The sequence below is a fragment of the Gekko japonicus genome, unplaced genomic scaffold, assembly GCF_001447785.1.
Source record: "Gekko japonicus isolate JY-2015 unplaced genomic scaffold, Gekko_japonicus_V1.1 scaffold1945, whole genome shotgun sequence".
Classification (NCBI taxonomy): domain Eukaryota; kingdom Metazoa; phylum Chordata; class Lepidosauria; order Squamata; family Gekkonidae; genus Gekko; species Gekko japonicus.
Window position 1 is genome coordinate 220,776 of NW_015171562.1, and position 18,905 is coordinate 239,680.

The 18,905-nt window shown below is 53.1% G+C and overlaps 1 protein-coding gene across 1 annotated transcript in view; it reads left to right on the top strand.

Moving 5' to 3' along the window:
* UNC13C (unc-13 homolog C (C. elegans)) overlaps window positions 1-18,905 on the top strand; it is a 107,293-nt gene that overhangs the window by 23,411 nt on the left and 64,977 nt on the right. The window contains exons 4-5 of the mRNA XM_015419745.1: window positions 9,671-9,749; window positions 11,486-11,491. Of these exons, the coding sequence (XP_015275231.1) occupies window positions 9,671-9,749; window positions 11,486-11,491 (85 nt within the window). The remainder of the gene's footprint in view (window positions 1-9,670; window positions 9,750-11,485; window positions 11,492-18,905) is intronic.

Genomic DNA, 18,905 nt, shown 5'->3' on the forward strand with positions numbered 1-18,905 from the left:
CAGGGCTTTCTCGGTGGCGGCTCCTACCTGGTGGAATGAGCTCCCGGAGGAGATCTGGGCCCTGCGGGACCTTATGCAGTTCCGCAGGGCCTGTAAGACGGAGCTCTTCCACCAGGCGTATGAGTAGGAGCCGCCACTAACATCACCGCTATTCCATCTTTACCTGGCCCTGGATGAGGTGAAGATCAGTCCCTGGAGCAGATGAGACTGAACAGTTATAAAAAATGCCATCTGATATTATGTTGAACATCTAGAGCACTCTAGTCAAATAATTGTTAAGAATGTTTTTGTATTGTGGGATTTATAAATGTTTTTAAATCTGTTTTATACTGGCGTTTGTCACTTGTAAGCCACCCTGAGCCCACATTGCGGGAAGGGCGGGGTATAAATCGAATTAAATAAATAAATAAATAAATAAAGAAGGAAGACTCTGCAGAGGAAGGCCATGGCCAACCGTCCCTGCTGCTCACGTGCCTTGAAAGCCCCCGATGGGGTTGCCCTAAGTCTGCTATGACTTGACGGTGTTGTGCGCACGCACACACATGCACACATGCACACGCACACACGGACACACACACTGCCTTGAGCTCTGTAAGAAAGAAAGGCAACTAATAAATTTTCTAAATAAATGAAGACTTGTTTAAGGCAGAAGAATGCAAAATTGTCTTTACTTTTATGAGCTGCCATCTTAACCGTTCTGCTGCTGCATTTTGTCCCAAATGTTTTGTACAAACATTTTTTTAAAAAGTTTCTCTGGATTTATCAAAACCCCCCCCCATATTGCAGACCTTAAAAAATAATACTTTATTCCGTACAACAGAAGGAATAGTATATTTGGTTTTATTGACCCCAAAAACATACAGTTTGACACCAATGTGAGCATCCTACAAGAATGTGAAAATAAGACTTCTGGTTTGGCTCCTGCGAATGGCGGACACATCCTCGGGTCGTTCCCGAGGTCCTCTCGCCCGCCCGCGGTGGAGGAGGGAATCCGCGCAAGCGGAGACCCGAACGAGCCCCTCAGGATGAGAGGGACTCGGATCCGGGGCGCGTTAGGGCGCACTAGGGGGGAGCCTCTTTCTCGGCCAAGCGGTCGGAAGTCGAGGCTCTCGCCATGCCCTGCCCCAATGGACCTTGCTGCGTGAGCGACACCGTACGGGGTTTAGCGGAGCCACCTGATGTCACCCGAGTGATGAAGCGCCCAAACGATGAAAAAGAAAAAGAGCGGCTGAAACTGTGAGTTGTTGAACGTGAAGAAAAACAGTTAAGTGTGTCCCCCCACCCCCAGCGAAAAGTTTTAAGGGAGGAGGAGGAGAACCCCCCTCTCCCGCAAACAGAGATTCCTAGCAAAGAAAAAGGGGGGGGGAATGGAATCGGAGAAAAGAAGCCGTTCCTTTTGGTGCAGTGTGAGAAAAGGACAGAAGTTTTTCGTTTTAAAAAGCGTTGTATGAACTTTAATAAAAATAAAGAAATTAGCAAGATGGTGGAGCTGGACTGTAAAATTAGCGAACAAGAAAGGAGGAGCTTCTCCTCAGAGAGGAAGGTACATTTCTCACTCTGAGGGGAATGACATCTTATGGGATCATGAGGTGATTGTTATGAAAGAACAAAGGGTCAGTAAAGACTTGCTTTAATGATGGCCAGGTTCCATTATAAAAGGGTATGCATTGAAGCCTTGCACAAGCCCCATTGAGGTCAGTGGAGATTACTTAACAACAATGCTAAGTGAACAGCATCTTAAAAAAAATTCTTAGTGGTTCTTTTGAGTATGAATTTCTGCTTTACATTATGAATTTATTCTTTCACTTTGCCATTAAAATGCAGAGGACATTTTAGCCACCATTGTAAATAATGTTGAAACCAGTTTAATTTTTCTGTATTGCCACAGTGTGTTTATATTTGTGGAAGACTTCTGTAAAATGGCTTGGATCTAATGAACCGCAAGTGGAATTCTGTTCATGGAATATGATTTTTATTCTTTGCCCTGCAGTCCCCTGTGCCACTCAAAAAGCCACTCCTGAGAGGTGGGAGACCCTCTGGAATAGCGTGGTATGTGGCATGATGGGCTGCAGTAATAAATATATCATTTAGCTGGAAAACTCTCATAGTTTACCTATCTGTATGTAAACAGAATATGTATTCTTGGCTATGAAAGGCTGCATAGAATACGTCAATGCATTTTCCGGTAAAGCTAACAAATTCTTGAGTGCTTTAAAAGCGGCCAATGCTGTTTGTTTTCCAAACTTAAACATTACAACACTTTTCAACTATAGCAAATTTACAAGTGTTTATATTGAAACTCTTCAATGAGTCTGTTCAGCAAACCCATGCCATAGCATATGAGGTCAAGTAGTATAGACACATGTAATGTAATTTAGCCTTTTAGATTAGGGTTGCCAGGTCAACTTACCCTGCCAGTGGGAGGCGGGGGGGGGGTTCTGGCAGTGGCCAAAGTCCAGTCCAGTCTGTGGCTGGGAGTTCTGGGTGCAGAAGACGATGGTGATGGATGTTGGACTCCCCTCCTTAGGTGGCAAAACCAAGCTGGAGTCTCATGGCACCTTAAAGGCGACCAGGCTCATTCCCCAGCATAAGCTCTGATGCAGCTGCGTGCCTTTCTCAGGTGCCAGAAGGGCCCTGCTTTCTTGGCTGCTGTGTGCGAATCTGGGTAGGTCCTGAGGAATGGGCTGCTCTTTCTGCTTGAATGTTCTCCTCATCTTCCTCTCTCTCGGTTCTCCTGAGTAAATGTCCTGATGTTGAATTTCAGGGCGAAGCACCTGAGCCCAGAGCCGAATTCTGAGCCAGTTGTGCGTGATGCTTTGAAATGAAGCAGGTTGACCTTGTGTGTGTTGGCTGGGGGGCGGGGGGGGCAGAGTGGGCAGTCAGATGAAAGATGAGTGTGTGTGAGGGTGGGGGTGGGGGATAATGTAGACCTGAAAGAACAAGGGAGTGCTGCTGTAGGGGGAGGGGCACTGAACAAAAAGGGAGAGTGTCCGGGAGGGCGGGGGTCTCCATCTGGCCCTCGGTTGCCTAGAGCTCAGGGAGGGAGGCCGGCGGCTGGCCAGAAGGCCTCTCCCCAGATCTCAGAGTTGCCCTCCTTTGCGTGGCTGATCCTTCGTGGCTTAAAAATAAAGCTCGTGTTCACTAATGGCCTCTAGTAGAGGTATTATTTTTCTTCTGGCAGAAATGTTCATATGCCTCATGTCAAATTGTATATGTGCAGTCTTTGATTCTTTCAGCTCAATTGCGGCATTGCAATGCACAAGCAAAACAAGCAGGTACGTTGCCTCTGCTAGTAGCTGAGGAAAGGTAGAATTCAACAGATAAAACAGGTAGCTGGAGGACTGAAATGCTGGGCGGGAGGTGGGGGGGGAGAGAAATGCTGTTCCCAGTTCCCAGGCGTCACAGAACGCCCCAGAGCCATTGGGAGGGTGTCAGAACCCACAGCTGACAATAGAGCCTAATGGGATATAGGGTATTCGTATGCACCCCCCATGGCATGGGCCAATTAGGTACCCTCCCGCGTGCGGAATAAGTTAGGAAGCCATTAGGTGGCTAAAGCTGGGAACCAGAAGTCTCTCACGATACATAGGAGACTCCCAGACGATACAACCTCCTCCTGCACATCTGCAGAGATAAGCGTTTCAGCAAAGGCCGAACAGCAGGGATAGGAATGCAATAGCAATTACCAAGACACAGAATGAACTCCCCAACCCCCATGGCAGCATAGCTGACAGAGTGGTTTGATGAGCATATCAACCGGCTCTTCAAGGGGAAAAGACTCGGGCTTAACCTCTGAGAGCCAGCGTGGTGTGGCGGACTCTGATCAGGGTTTTTTTTGGGGGGGGAGTTAAATTTTTAAGGGGGCAGTTGAGTCACACTTAAATTACTCCGGATGCCTGTCTCGGAAGGGGGAGGCTCCGGGCCTGTCTCTTGCCCTTCCTTTTAAGGGACGGGACGGGGCAGCGAGAGCGTGTCAGTTCCGAAGATAAAACAGCCCAGAGGGAATCCCACTGCTGCCTCCAGAGGGCATCTGAAGGACTTCCGAGTTCCCTTCCACAGGGGGAAGGAAGCCTAGAAGGGCACTTCAGTACGCCTCCAGCATCCTCCTTGCCCTGTGAAGGGGAACTGGAAGGGCATTTGAATGCCTCCCGAGCGGTCTTTTCCTAGGTCGCGCGATGCCCCCCCCCCCAATTTCACAGTGGGAGGGAGGGGGAAGCCGCGGCGCTCTCACCCTGGCCCCTGGCCCAGCACCAGGCAGTAGTGGTCTCTCCTCAGAAACAAGGCTCCTGGCATGGCCGTCTGTGGGGCGGGGCTTTTAGTTAAGGGGGCAGGGCCCTGAAATTCCCCACTGTAGCTATGGCTCTTGACTGCGTTTGATTCCCCACTCCTCCACGTGAGGCCTGCCGGGTGACCTTGGGCCAGTCTCAGAACCCTCTCAGCCCCAGCTGCCTCACAAGGTGCCTGTTGTGGGGAGAGGAAGGGAAGGCGATTGTAAGCTGCCCTGAGACCCTCTCGTTTCTCGGTTGGGTTTCTTAGTATCCCCCTCCAGCCCCTCCTTGATCTCCTCCAGTGATTCTTTTTGCCCCCTGTGATGTCTTTGCTGGGAGCTTCCTTCACAGTCTCCTCCTTCTAAACTAAGCAGGTCAGGTTTTTGTCTTCTGTGCTCACAGGATAATACCGGTCATGGTGATTAAAGGGAGCCTCCACATTCAGAGGCAGCAAACTTCTGAATGCCAGTGTGAGGAGGCAGCATTGGGGGCGGGGGGGGGAGGCCTTTGCCTCGGCACGCTTGCTGGTTGGCACTGGTTGGCCCAGTGCGTGGAGGAGGCTGGCCTCGATAGATAGACCGCCCGCTGGTCTGAGTCAACAGGCCTTTGCAAGTTCTTACAGGGAGTCAGACTGTTGGAGTCACATGGGGGCTGCCGCATGTCCCGATCCTTCCTTCCTTCGGTTCTCTGTGTTGTGTACGTGATTGACCTGTGTTGGTGGTGGTGTCTGGGGAAGCCGAGAACCGAGAGGGTTCGCCACGAAGCTGTGCCTCGAGAGAAGGGGACGGCTACACCCTGTGATGCAGCAGTCAGGGGACATTTACTCATTTAGGGTATTTCTGTGCTGCCTCTTCAGAGGATTGCTCGAGGCAGCTCACCATTAAAACAAAGTGACAATATAAAACAAGCCCTTGTGGGGGTTCCTCGATGTTGGTCTGGCAGCCTCCGGTTGGCCTCCGCACGGCCTTCACCCCCCCCCCCAGCCAGGATTATGCAAGACGTCTCCCCAAGCAGGAGCCAGGCAGATGCCTCTCGGGATCAGAAGGAAAAAATGTCGAATAATCCCAGCCAATAAAAACGCACACTGGGAATGCAGCAGTAGATGAGAAGAATTAAGCACACGTGGTTTCACACTTGTCTTCCCAATATTAATTTGTAGACTGAGCCCTGTGTGTGCAGTCTACGTCTTTGATCCTAGCATGAAACTGACCTGTAGTTCCCTTTCTGGGGTCCAAACCAGCTTCTCAAAGGCGGCTGGATGCGCACTGTGCTAGTGGCTGCTCTACTACTACAGAGGAACTGAGCTGATATTTTTGGCTGCTATTAAAGCCGCTCTAATCCCTCTGTGGAGAGACTGGTAGAGCTGTCTCTGTGATGACGGCATTTTAATACAGATTCAAGCTGCAAGGCCTGTCTACACTGTGTCTTGTGATCTTTTGCACTATTTAGTGGCTTACCCCAGTTCTGCATTAATTCTGCAGCTTAAAAATACCCATTCTGAAATAATTAGAATTGTAACAAGGAAGAATTCTTTGGGGCCTAGCTGGAGGTTGACGGGATGTTTCATGAGACCTTGCCTTCCACTCCTCTCTGGCAGGTGTTTGGATGAATGTGTTTGCTTCTTCAGAATGAAAGTAGGAATCATTGACTTCATGATGGCCTCCTGTAGTCCAACAGGCTTCAGAGCTTCTTCAGAAAGCCCACACAGAGTGAGGGCAGTGCTTCCAGCCCTCTTTCTAATTTGCCTTTGTGATGTTATCACATAGCCAAATCTGAGTTCTGTGGAGAAGGGACATTATGCTGCCTAGGGGATCCCTAATTTGATGCAGTCACCTCATTTCAAGGAAAAATGGTTCTGGAGTTGTTAGAAAGAAGTGTCTAGATTTGTTAGGCACTGATCAGCTTCCTGGGATGAGCTGCGAACATGTAGAAGAGAGAACAGGTGGGAGTAGGCCGCAACGTGAGAATGAGCATCGGGCAGTGAAGGAGAGCCATGTGAGGGAACCTAAGAGCAGAGGGAATCGGGGGTCCTTAGAGAGACCAATGAGGTACTAGTGCTGATATGCTAATGCTTAGAAACCTCTGACCCAGGAAGTGAAGCTGGAATGCTTGGTGCTAAATGACAATTTGGGTATAGTAGGTGTTTCAGAAACATGGTGGAATGTGGAAAAATAAATGGAATACTGTTATGTCTGGGTATAAACTGGGAGGGATGTATTGGGACAGCATTGCTTTGTGTTTCAAAGAGTGCATAAAATCAAACAAGCTAGAAAGCATCAGCATAAGAAACTTAACCACAGAATCTCTATGGGTGGAAATACCAGGCCCTATGCCCCCCACCCCAATCAAACTAAGACCAAGACCATGAGATGGAGAAGGAAATAAAGGAGGTGGAAAACATTGGGTGACTTCAACTATCCTTACGTTGACTGGGCAAATGTGTGCTTGAGTCACATGAACACACATGAAGCTGCCTTATATAAGTCATGCTGTACAAAGGAGGTTCCTAGATATCATAAATGGCTGTGCATTGGAGCATTTGGTCACAGAGCCAATCAGATGTGTAGTGACTCTGGCTTTGGTTTTGAGCGAGGCTTGAGATCTTGTGTGAGATGCAGAGTTGTTGCACTGATTGGGAACAGTGACCACAGTGCTGTTAAGTTCAGTATTAATGTCACTGGAAATCTGCCCACAAAGTCCAAAGTAATCATTTTTCATTTCAAAAGGAGGAGCTTTGCAAAAATGTGGGGACTAGTCAGAAAGAAATTGAAAGGGAGAATTAAGAGAGACAGATCCCTCCATGGTGCCTCAAAAGTACTCAGGAGGACGACACTGACTGAGAGGCCCGGATAGGATGTGTCACTTAAGTCAGGAAAGGTGCCACCAAGTCTTGCTAAAAACATTAAGACAAACTAGAAGCATTTCTTCAAATGTAGAGGAGCAAGAAACCTTCTGGGGAGGCAGTTGGGCTGTTGGGTGGCAAAGGAATGGAAGGGTTAAGGAAGACAGGGAGATGGCAGAGAAACGGAATGAGTCCCTTGAGTCCATTCTCACCGCCCCAGAACTGCTGTTTCGGGGAGGGTGTCTGTGCAGCACTGGGTCAGGTTGCGGTAGCGAGAGGAGAAGTTCCCGGGCTGCTTGGCAGTCTGAAACGCTGTCCATCGAATGAGTGGGCGTCATTGTGGCAGATGAACCGTAGTGCTGGCAAGCGCAAGCGGATGCCCAATGGAACCAGAGATCCTAAATCTGACTGCGTGCCGAATTGGCTGAGACCAAGGCTGGAAGAGATCTTGGAAATACAGTGAATAGCTCGGTGGAAATGTCAGCTCAGCGTGCAGCAGCGGCAGCAGCGAAGAAGGCAAACTCCATGCTGGGGACTATTACTGAGAGAGTAGAATGGCCACTAGTGTAATGGCCTCATCTAGAGCAACGGTGCGCCCGTGTTGGGAATGTTTCTACAGTTCTGGTATCAAAAGTACCAAAAACGGTGACCAAGAGGATCCAAGGGTTGGAGCACCTTCCCTATGAGAAAAGGCTGAAGAAGAGTCTGGGATTTTTTAATTTAGAAGAGGGTGGGGTGGGGTGGGGTGGGGGTGGGCAGTCATGGAGGCTGGTAGACTTCTGCCTGGGGCGGGGAGGGTGGCCAGGGGGAGGTTTTCTCCCTCCCCCACCCCTTTGGGGCACCCAGCAAAACTGATGGGCAGCAGGCACGGGACACTTCTTTGCTCTCAAAGGGGACTTAAGACGTGCCAGCGGAGGGTGGCGATGGTCACGAGCACAGGTGGCTCTAGAGGGGGGTGAGGTGGCTCCACGAAGGAGAGGGTCGTCAGTGGCTGGTGGCCGTGGTCACTAAAGGGGCCTCCCTCGCCCGGAGGCAAGAAGAAGCCTCTGAGACCCAGTGCCGGGGAAGGCAGTCCAGGGGGAAGGCCTGGGCAGCCCTGCCTCTCTGGGCCCTCCTGGGCAAGTGGTGTGGAATGGGGCCTGGGCCGCTGCTCTGACCCAACAAGGTCATTCCCATGTCCTTAGATTCTTAAACGGTAAAGAAAGGCAAAATGTTGCCATTTCAGCTCAGTCCCTGACCTCAACGCACAAGTGAGGGACCTGGGGGTGGGTGGGATCCTTGGGTGAATCGGGGGCCCTGGCCTCTGGCAGGGAATGCAAGTAGTGCCGACTCTGGGTGGTGCTCCGGAGTAACGCAGAAAGTGAAGGTGCCGGGCTGGGGGGGGGGGTTTGGAAGTGCGTGGTGGTGCGTGGTGTGGCCAGCTGGCTGAAGCCAGTCAGGTGTGGTCCTCCTGTAGCTGGTCTGTGTGTGTGTGTGTGTGTGGTGGGCCCACTTGGGAGCGTCACAGACGTGGCCTTGGGTTTCAGGGGAGCTGAAAGGCAGGTGGGAACTGAAGGCGATCCGCTGGCTGCTCAGGCTGTTGCTTGCTGTGGGGCGAGCCCAGGGCTCACCATGACCCGGACTCTGTTGGGCTGCCCTCTTCTTACCCTTAAAAGGGCTTGTCGTGTTATGATGTCACGACAGTTATTCCGGCTCTGCGCTCCCACGGAAGAGAAGTGCCTTCCTCAGCCCTAGGGAGGCCCACCTCCTCTGCCGCCAGGCCTCACGCCGGAAGGAAGCCGGCCTCTAGCAGGCTGCAGGCAGTCCACCGGGGGGGGGGGCTGTGGCCAGGGGTCCTTCTGTGGGTCGCGGCCCAGCTCTTCCCCTCCCATTCTGGGGGGGGGGCAAAGCTCTGAGTTCCCTGTCCTCGGCCTCCTACCCCCTTTGGTTTGAGTTGCTTCCCCCAGTTTGCGGCTTTGAGCCTGGAGTTCCCCTTCTGCACTGTGCCAGAGGTCTTGAGGCATCCCACAGGAGGGGTTCATGATAAAGGAGCAAGCGTTGGTCGTCTCCACTGGCATATGCCTGTGGGAAAAGTGGTGTGTGTGTGTGTGTGTGTGTGTGTGTGTGAAGCGCTGTCAAGTCACAGCCGACCTTCGGTGGCCCTTAAGCAGAGGTGGTTTGCCGCTGCCTTGCTCTGCAGGGTCTTCCTGGCTGCTCTCCCATCCGAGACTGACCCTGCTTCGGCTTCTGAGGGCTGCTGAGCGATCGGGCCCTCCCGTGCTGCCTTCCCTCCCAGAAAGGGATGCCTAGAGAGTGATGCCGGAGGACCAGTGGCTCCTTCCAGCTCTCAGGCTGATTTCTGGAGTCAGGCCCTTTGCGGTCTTCTGACTGGCTTAGGGCTGTGCGCGCTTTTCCAGGGTGATGCTGCAGCACGAGACGCCAAGGATGCTGGGAGTTGCCCGGGCATCCCTGGCTCCCAGAACTCATCTGGACCGTTCTGATGGGATCTGCGGAACAAGGCTGCCGGAAGCCCCTGGTCCCTCTCTCCCTTGTCTTCATCCCTGTTTTCTTTCCTCTCCAGGCCAGGCAGTGCTCTGTATGGAATTGACAGCATGCCGGACCTGCGCCGCAAGAAGTCATTTCCCCTTGTCCGCGATGTGGTGAGTTCCAAGCAGCGCCTTCTGCTTGCCAGAGTAACAGTGGCTGTCGATGGAATCCTTCTCTCTTCCTCTGAAAGGCAGATGTGGAAGCCGCTTGCCTAGTCCCTGTCTAGAGCTGGGCCAGCCTCAAGCATAGAAAACCTCGCCCGGCCCCTGTAAACGAGGAGGGGTCATTCCCTACTGCAGCGTTAATAGATGGCCAAAGGCCTGTGAGGTCAGCAGAAGAGTCACCAGTGAATGACACTAGCCCTTGGTTGTTTTATGGTGCACACATCAGGCAGTAGGCGGTTGGGTGACCACTGAGCTAGCGGGAGCCCTGTCTCTGTGGGGGCTGCTGTTTTATCTGCGCCCCCCCCTCCCCCATGGCCTTTCGACTCCTTGGGTGGAGGAGGAGGAGGAGCACCTCCTGGTCCACAGAGGCAAGAGTGAGGGGGCTGGCAGGACCTTTCCCCTCAGGGGACCTGCTTCCGGTCTCTCCCCCCCCCCCTTTCCCCTCTGCTCCCTGCAGGGCCCCTTACTTTTTTGTGGTTCTGATTCCGCGTGCCCAAGGGGGGAGGGGGGGCGTGGCACCTTCCACCTCGGGTCTCTCAACCAGCGGGCTTCCTTGGTGAGGTTTTTTGCCTCTCAGAGCTAGTCCCCCCCCTTCCTTCTTTAAGAAAACCTTTAAAAATTAATTGTTTCCCGTCCCTTGGCTGTTATGTTAATTTCCCTTTCTGTAAATTGTCATGGTTGTTCATAGTGGCAATACAGTTCATTTTCACCCGAGGTGCTGGGGCAGCCGTGGCCCGTGGCTGTGTTTACGAGGCCCCCACTGCAGTGATAAGCTCCCACCTACCGATGGCCACAGTCACTGCACCCCCCCCCCCGATGCTTGTGCGCGTTGAGGTTTGTGCAACAAGCCAGATGGAGTTGCCCTTCCCATCTGCAGGCTGCGCTTGAGAGACTCCGGTTCCCCTGGAGCCGGTTCTGCCAGGCGGTGGGCGGGAAAGGGCAGCAGCCCTCTGGCAGGCCCTTCCCCGTCCCCGAGACCCACGCACTGTTTCCTCCGAAGGCCGAGCCACGACGGGCACCTGGCCCTCCTGAGACCAGGAAAGGAAGCGCCTGAGTGGCCCATTCCCCCTGGCTGCTTCCAGCTAGAAACCGGCGAGAGATCCCCTGGGAAACCTTCCCGTTCCCTTGTGGGCTGGGAGAGCCCCGCTTTTCTTCCCAGGGGCTGGCTTGTTTTTGCTGACGATTAATCTCCTTTTACTGCTTTCTAAGATCCTGGTTGGTTTTGTCTGCTTATATTGTATGATTACAATTTTATCATTACAACTTGGGTCAAAATGCTTTCTGGAGAAAGGCTGCTGATAAATCCCATTCATAATTAACTAGTAGTGTGTGAATGCAGACTTTTTCTGTAGGGCTTGTGGTTTGCTTTGCAATACAATAATCTCACATTTTAGCCACTGTCTTGGTACAGCTGTGTGTTGCACTAAAGAAATTTCCCGTGGTTTTCACCAGAGGGAAAAGTGAGCCATGGAACTCCCAGCTTCTGCTGTGGCCTTTCTTACATGGATCAATCCAATTACCTGAGCGAATGTTTTAGAAATGGGGAGATCAAGCCAGCAGTTAATGTAATTTCTCTGCTGCTTCAGTGCCAATCAACATATTAATCATTGCTTGTCATCATCTGTACAACACCTGACTATTAACGCTTTCTCTGGTTTCTTTCTCATCAATGCTGGATTTCCCAGGCGATGGTAAGTGCCTTCCTGTTGCTGGAGGCTTTGAAATGTCATAATTAATCCTGCGTTCCTGGGCACCTGTTATACTGCAAACTGGAAATGCTTCTTTATGATCAGTGCTGTGTATTCCTAGAAGGGTTTGCAGAAGAGGATCACAACCTCTTTTAAAGTGACAGGACTAATATCTGAGCCCTAGAATGGATTTGATTTGATTTATTTATTTGATTTATATACCCCCCCCCCTCCCCGGAAGCGGGCTCAGCAGTCTACATCAGTATCATAACAATCGTTTAGTAACAGGTTAAAACAACATAGAATCACAGATCATAAAATCACCACTACCATGTAAAACCACCTGTTCAGGTGTCAGTCATATCTGAGTGTCACAGTGGTGCCCCGGTGTCAAATCTGGACCAGGCCACTGGTGGGGGGGGAGGGGCAGGAGAAAGGGAGGGAGGCCCCCGCTGCCCCAGCCAGAAGAGCTCCGTCTTGCAGGCCCCGTGGGTGGAACTGCAGAAGGTCCCACAGGGCCCCCTGGTCTCATAGGGGAGCTCACTCCACCGGACAGGGGACAGGGGCCAACCTCGCAAATGGGCCACCGGTGGGGGCGAACCGGTGGGGGGGGCTGTGTGACGTGGGTTGTTCCGTCTCAGCTGTGGCCGGAGTGGCCTCTGTGGCTTCACTGGGGCCAGGTGTGGACTCTGCCGGGGTTGGGAGCTCATCCTCAGCAGCACTCGGGACTTCTGCTGGGGCCGGGAGCTCGTGACCCTCGGGCCGGAGAAGCCCTGGCCCTGGTCGAGGCTAGACGGACGTCCCTGGGGCCGGCCGGGGACTGCTGGGAGACGCTGGTTCCTGGACCTCAATGTCCTACGGGGCTCTCCTATGGGGAGAGGGGGCCTCGAAGGTATGCTGGCCGCCGGCCATATAGGGCTTTAAAGGTAAGCACCAGCACCTTGAAGCAGATCCGGAATTCAGTTTGCATTTGGCCCAGTGGTTTCAATGGAATACTTCGCCAGGGATGCACAGCTGAGATGGCTGGCTAAGGCACACTTACTTGGAAGTAAGGCCCACGGATCCCAGTGTGCCCTGCCAAGTACTGTGTCCAGAGTGACGTGTGTTCTTAGATGGTTCTTAGATGTTCTTGGAACTCTGCTGGTTCTCAGATGGAGGGCTGAGCCGGATGAGTGGGAGGAGGCCATGGGAAGTTTCCTGAGGCTTTCTGGACTGACCCTGGGTCGTCCTTGGCTGACAGGAACCCAAGCTTCCTCCTGGGAAGCCCCCTCCAGCCATGTAGCTCTGCCTTTCATGGCGCTTGGTGGTGATAAAACTGGTCATGTGTGATCACCTGTTGGGGCCTGGAGAGGGCCGATCACAGCATGTCACTGTGCCCCAAGCCAGGTGCTCTGGCCCGTGGGGCCTCGGCCTGTTGGGGGCCACTGTCCCTCCTGCCTGGCTCTTCCTGAAGCCTGTCAGGAACTGCGGCTGTTCCCCGTGGTGCAGCCTGGCAAGGGTGGGTGCCTTCATGCCTATTGACGCACAGGAGAAATGCCAAGGCTTCTGAGTGTGTGCCAGGTGGTTCTCAAGAGGGTGACTTGTGCCGGTAGCTCCTCCCCTCCCACTGTCTGGAAGGCTGGCGGCCAAAGGATGCCCCCTCACACAGACCGGAGCCATACATGCCTGAATGCCATCAGGCGGCCTTGAGCACGGGTGGTGCTGGAAACCAGCCCTGGCTTCTTGCCGCCCCCCCTGCCCCCGGGTGGCTGCCCTCTGCCCTCCTGGTGCAGTACCCGCCTGGTGGGTGTGCCGGATTGCACGTACGGAACTCCAGGCGCCTCACCCTGGGGTGGGGATCCAAGGCGGATGCTGGGCCAGGTGCTGTCGGAAGCAGGCTCTCCAGAAGAAAGCAGAGTTCCATCTCTGGAACTTTGCTACTTTGTCTGGAATGTATTTCCTGAAGGTGGTGGGACTCCCCTGGTGGGGTTTCCACCCCCACCCCCACCCCCCACTTTCAGATCAGGTTTCCTGCAGGAAGAAGTTCTCATGCTTCTCAGTTAGCATGAACATTCAGACATTATTCACCAGGTCAGCGCCAGCACTAAGCGCAGAGTACTTCTGGCTACCAAGAAGGGCAGTCCGTAGCTATCCGGCTCGGCTTCTGACCCCCCCCTCACTTCCTCCCCCGCCCCGCCCCGACCCCACATCTTCTCTGGGCCCGGTTTCTACAAGAGGGACCTCCTCTGATCTCACCAGGCGTGTCCTTGATCCTCTCCCCACCGTGCCAGTTCAGAGATCGCAGCAAACGTCATAGCGGGGGGGGGGACGGGGGACGGAAGAGCCAGACTCTGTGCCGTACCCAGATGTGCCAGAATGGTGGTGGGTGTTGGTGAGCCTGGGCTGAGAGGGCTGCGTTCCAAGATGGAGAAATCCCGGACCTTCCCTGTGTCCTCCTCCTCCTCCTCCGTCTCTCCCGTTCAGGAACAGGTGACATCTCCAAGGAGCAGCTGGGTGAGGGTGTCTTCCTCTTTGTGTGCAGGATATTAATTTCCCATTGCAGTAGAGGAGACCTTCTTCTTAGGGGCAAACCCCATTGCTAGACTGAGTAGAGGAGGTGGAATAAATGAAAAGGGAAGGTTTGTTTGTTCACTGATCAAAATAAAAAGCGAGCGGCTGCACACAAGCAGGACCGGAGCTGCTGGGACTTTCCTGGAGAGTTGCCGGGAGGCTCGAGCGGCCTGGCGTCCCGGATGGAACTTCAGGGCTGTAAAATGTGTGCGAGTCTGACCCTGTCATTCGGGCCGGCGTGGAAGTTGCTGTAGGAATTGCTGTGCCTAGTGAGATTAGAGGAGGTCCATCTTGTAGCTGAAAAATGAGGCCAAGAAGATCCCGGGGGTGGGTGGGGGAGGAAGTGGGGGGGGGTCAGAAGCCGAGCCTGATGGCTGCAGACTGCCTGCCCCTCTCTGTAGGCAGCAGTGCTCGCCGCTGAGTGCTGGCACCGTGCTGGTGAATAACTCCTGAGGGTTCATGTTGACAGCCGTCACAACAGCACCCCGTGGCAATTAAGGCTAGAGAGCTGTGCAAAGAAACCAGAGGATGGGCTTCTTGTCTGCCTGTTGCGTGCTCGTTCAGTGGAGTATGCGCCGTGTAGGGGCCACTGACAGGAAACAACGCCTGATACCGTCCGCAGAGCTGTGAGGCTGGAAGACACGAGGTGGCTGGGAGTCTCACTACCCTAGCACATCTGTCTGCCATTGATCTCTCCCGTTGCCTGCACCCTACGGGTGGTGGTGGTGGTGGTGGTGGTGGAATCAAACAACACACAATACACATTTAAACAGAAATCCCCTCCCTCCAGGCCCATCTGCTCACCCCGTTTTTTGACTCTGTTGCCACCTCCCAAGATTGTCCCTCCCTCTGCCCCTGAAGGGAAGGGAAGGGCAGTTTGGGGCTCTGCATCCGCCCTCCTGGAATCTGCCTCCAGGCAGAGAGAGGGGAACTTCTGTGGCCTGGGCCGCCAAGGATCGGGAGAGGCAGGAAGAAACGTGGCGATGAAGAAAGAGAGGGGACATGAGACAGCAAAGGCCGTAGCTCACTTGGAGGGTTGGGGGGGGGACGGACAGCTGTTGTGTTGTTCGCAGACCAGAAGGCCCACGTTGTGATCGCACACCTCCAGCCACGTTCGTCTCCCCTTTTCCGCCTGGCCCTTGCATATAATAATCCTGTTATGCCTTACTGATAAAGGAACTCCTTCATTTCTTCAATATAAGCTTGATTAATATTTTGGCTTGTGTCTCTTGTTATTAAGCGGGATATCTGGACAAGCAAAGGCGTTATCAAAGGAGCAAGGAGCCGGCTTAGTTTCCCCCTTCTCTTCCGGCGTCTCCCTGATCTCCCAGCAGCTCACCCTGTGTCACTGCCAGGGCCACCCCATCATCTTGGCGCTGAGACAGCAGCACCCCCCCCACTCCCTCCTGTGTCTCCCGCTCAGTGCCATGAAACCCAGAGGCCAGAGCCCTGTGCCACCTTTGGGGACCTGGCCGTAATCTGTAAGGGGGGGGGGGAAACACAGAGACAAACAAAACAGATCACCAGCCCTCTGCCATACCCAGCAGACAAGGACCCCACGTGTGTGTCTTGCCTTTTGGGTGTGTGATTGGAGCTCTGCCCAGGTGAGATCCAGCTCTGCTGCTTCTGTGGCTCTCTGTGCCTCCTTGTGTCCCGGGGGGGGGGGGGGGGGGGGGTGGGGGGAAGGGGATCTCATTGCCGGGCTCTGAAATGAATGACAAGGCTGACGGGGAAACGGAAAGTTTGTGCAAGAAGAAGCTCCATCCCCCCCCCCCCCCGTGAACTGTTCACATTTAATACTTGTAATGACCTCAATGTATGCTGGCAGAGGCGGCAAACGCGGCTCTGCAGGAAAATAGATGGCCTTTCCTGGACTGCTGGCTTAATATTAATAATTAAAAATCCATTGAAGCCCTTGAGGATGAGAAGTCTTCTATCAATAACATTTCCTTCTGTCCTTCAAATTTATTGATGTTCTGCTAGCTTAAGCAGTGCCAGAGGCCAGTCATGTGTTTACCACAGGATTTCAGTCAGAATATCACCCAGAGCCCCATCCCGGCTTCTGGACGGGGCTCCTCCACACTCCTCCCCTCGCCTGCCACACCACACTTGCACACACACACACACCCCTGCAAGCACACGATCCCACGCATGGATTGATGTGTGGTGCCCCACGTTGCTCCAGTCAAGAGCAGAGGTACGTGGGAAGAGTGGATTAGCGTGCCCCCTTCCCAGAGGTTCTCTTTCGCTTAAAAACATTCCCCCCCCCTTTATGTTGCCTGCCTCTCGGCAGAGTGCTCCCAGCCCGCCTGCCTGTCTCAGATGCTGGCTGTTCGGGCCGTCTCCGTGTCTTTCTTTGAAGAGCGGGGCAATTGCCAGGAAAGCATCCCAGGGCAGTGGGGACCTTGGGGGCAGGAGCAAGCGGGGAGGGCCTCTCCTTCAGATTCCAAGGAGCCTCCTGATTTGCCGCCTCCCGTCAACACCCTGGACCATTTAAAAAAGGAGTGTTGCCTTTATGGGGCTTTTGCAGAAGTGGTTGTTGCTGTTGTCAGTGTGGTCCCTGCTTCTCAGGCAGTGGAAGCTTTTGTGGAGGGGTTGGAGCTGATGGGCCCAGGGTCCCCGGCAGGTGTGACCCCGGGAGCATCAGCTGCACACAGAAGAGTGACCTGGATGGGTGGCGCATGGAAACACGAGTGCCGCCCACCGAGACGCTGGCTTCTACGCGATGCGAGAGGAGCACGGAGCTTGGAGGTGCCGCCCACAGCTTCCCACCGCGTGTGGACAAGGCCGCAGCCATGCCTTTGTTGAAGGGGCCCCCCGAGTAGGGTGAAGCCAGGGGGGGTGGGGGCCAAGCAGAGCGGGGGTGACTTTTCCTCTATGTTGTCGTGTGGTAAGCGAACGCCAGGTTCTGCATCCGGCAGGGGAAGGAAATGAGGGAGAGCTCTGCAGATGGGAGCAGCCAGGGACTCCAGGGCCAAGGGCACCGCTCACTTTCAGAACCACTCTGAAGTTGGCTCATAAGGGTGCTGCACAACGATGTCTCCTGTTGAGTAGTGGAACCAGTGGCTTAAATGGTCGGTTGGCTTGCTCTTGGCCTTGAAGAGGAATGGCGTTTGGTGGAGTGTGTGGTATTTTGACGTTTGTGCTATTCTAACTATTGTATTGGAGCCACTCTGAGCACAGAAGGGGTGGGATTTAAAAAAAACCTTTAAAAAATCTTTTAAGTAAATTGACGTTGGCTGGGTGGTAGCTGGTAGCGACCGTGAAGCCTGGGAGGTGCCCGGAGTGCTGGCGTGGCTGAGGACTGGCGCCGCTTGAGTCACATGGGATCATCAGCCCCCCCCCCCCACGTCACTCGCTTGTTCTTTTTAAAGTTGTTTTGAGCAAAGAAGAAAAGGAGTCTAGAAATCTTAGAGAATACGTTTTCTGCCGCAAAGCAGAAGTTGATCTCTTTAATTTCTTGACATGGCTATACTGTGTTTATTGAAATAGAAGAGAAAAATTGGAAGCTGATGAGCAAACAGAATTATTTCAGTCTTAATAGCAGCTAAGGAAATTAATTATGAATTCATGTCACAACCTAGCTCAGTGGCTGAGCGTTTCCAAAGAAGCTGCCAAGGTTTGTTTGTGAACCACCATCCATCAGTAGCAAAGCAAACCAAACGAGCGAGTCCCCCAGATGCTTACGTCATACTTAGTTTTAATGAGGGTTAATCATCTTGCACCCCCCTCTCATTGCAACTTCATCTAGGGAATAATTGAAAATTGGGTAGGCTTGTGGGGGGAGAGAGAGAAAGGAGAGGTTTTATGTAAGTATCCTCCTTACATTTCATCCTTAAATGTAAATGTCCTGAGTTCAGTTTCTGGGCTGCCCATCCTCTCCCGTGTCGGTCTGGTCTCTTATTTTCAGGTCCTGCTGACTCCCAGCTAAGCCTGTTAATGTGGGGGGGGTAGTGAGATGCTTCTGTTCAGTCAGTGGCAGGACACAGCGGAAGGCAAAGTCGTCCTCGTCAAAGTGGCCAGTGTGGCCCCGGAATGGAAGTCTTGAACTTTGCCCCAGAAGGGAGGCAGTGGCTGGGCTGCTTAGGGTAATGCCGCCGCCGCCGCTGCTGCTACTGGGTTTCTGTCTTCCCCCCTCCCCCTTTTTGATGCATTAGTATAATTGAGTTTGGAATGGAACATGCAAAATAGCCCCCTTGAATGATAATTTGAATAATCGTAACCCTTGGCTATTTCATTGGAAGGTTCTCTTCTCTGGCTTTTTTTTTTTTTTTTGCAAAAGGTAGATAGAGTTGATAAACTCTGCCCTGGGGAGGGCAGCCTTCCCTGCAGCGGCACAAGCATGCTGGAGGCACTATTCATAATAGGGTGAAAATGTTAGGACCCATGACCCACACCTGTGAACTGCTGCTGTGGAAAAGGGTTTGCAGTTTGCTCATGAGAAAGGAGCCTTGAGTCACTTAGCCAGCCAGATCTGTGAATCAGGTAAGCCGCAAGGCTGAGAGTTACTGAGCAGAATTTGGCATAGAGAAGGCTTACAAGCCCGTGCAGAAGCTGAAATGGGGTTTTGCAGGTGTGGCTCAGGTATCTGGGGGATTGGTGGAAGAGGCTGGACCAGCAGCAAACACCAGGAATTTTGTCCTGGAGAAATTGCAGGGAGATGGGCTCCACAACTAGCATCGAAAGAGAAGGACAAATTTGGAACCCAGGATGTGTGTGTGTGTGTGTGTGTGTGTGTGTGTGTGAGAAATACGGGATGATGGGGAAAATGTTGATCACCAGTGCCTAGCTCATGTTTGCAGCCCCTGCCGCCACCACCACATTCATAGTCTCCTAATTGGTGCCTTTGTTTTCTGCGCACCTAGCT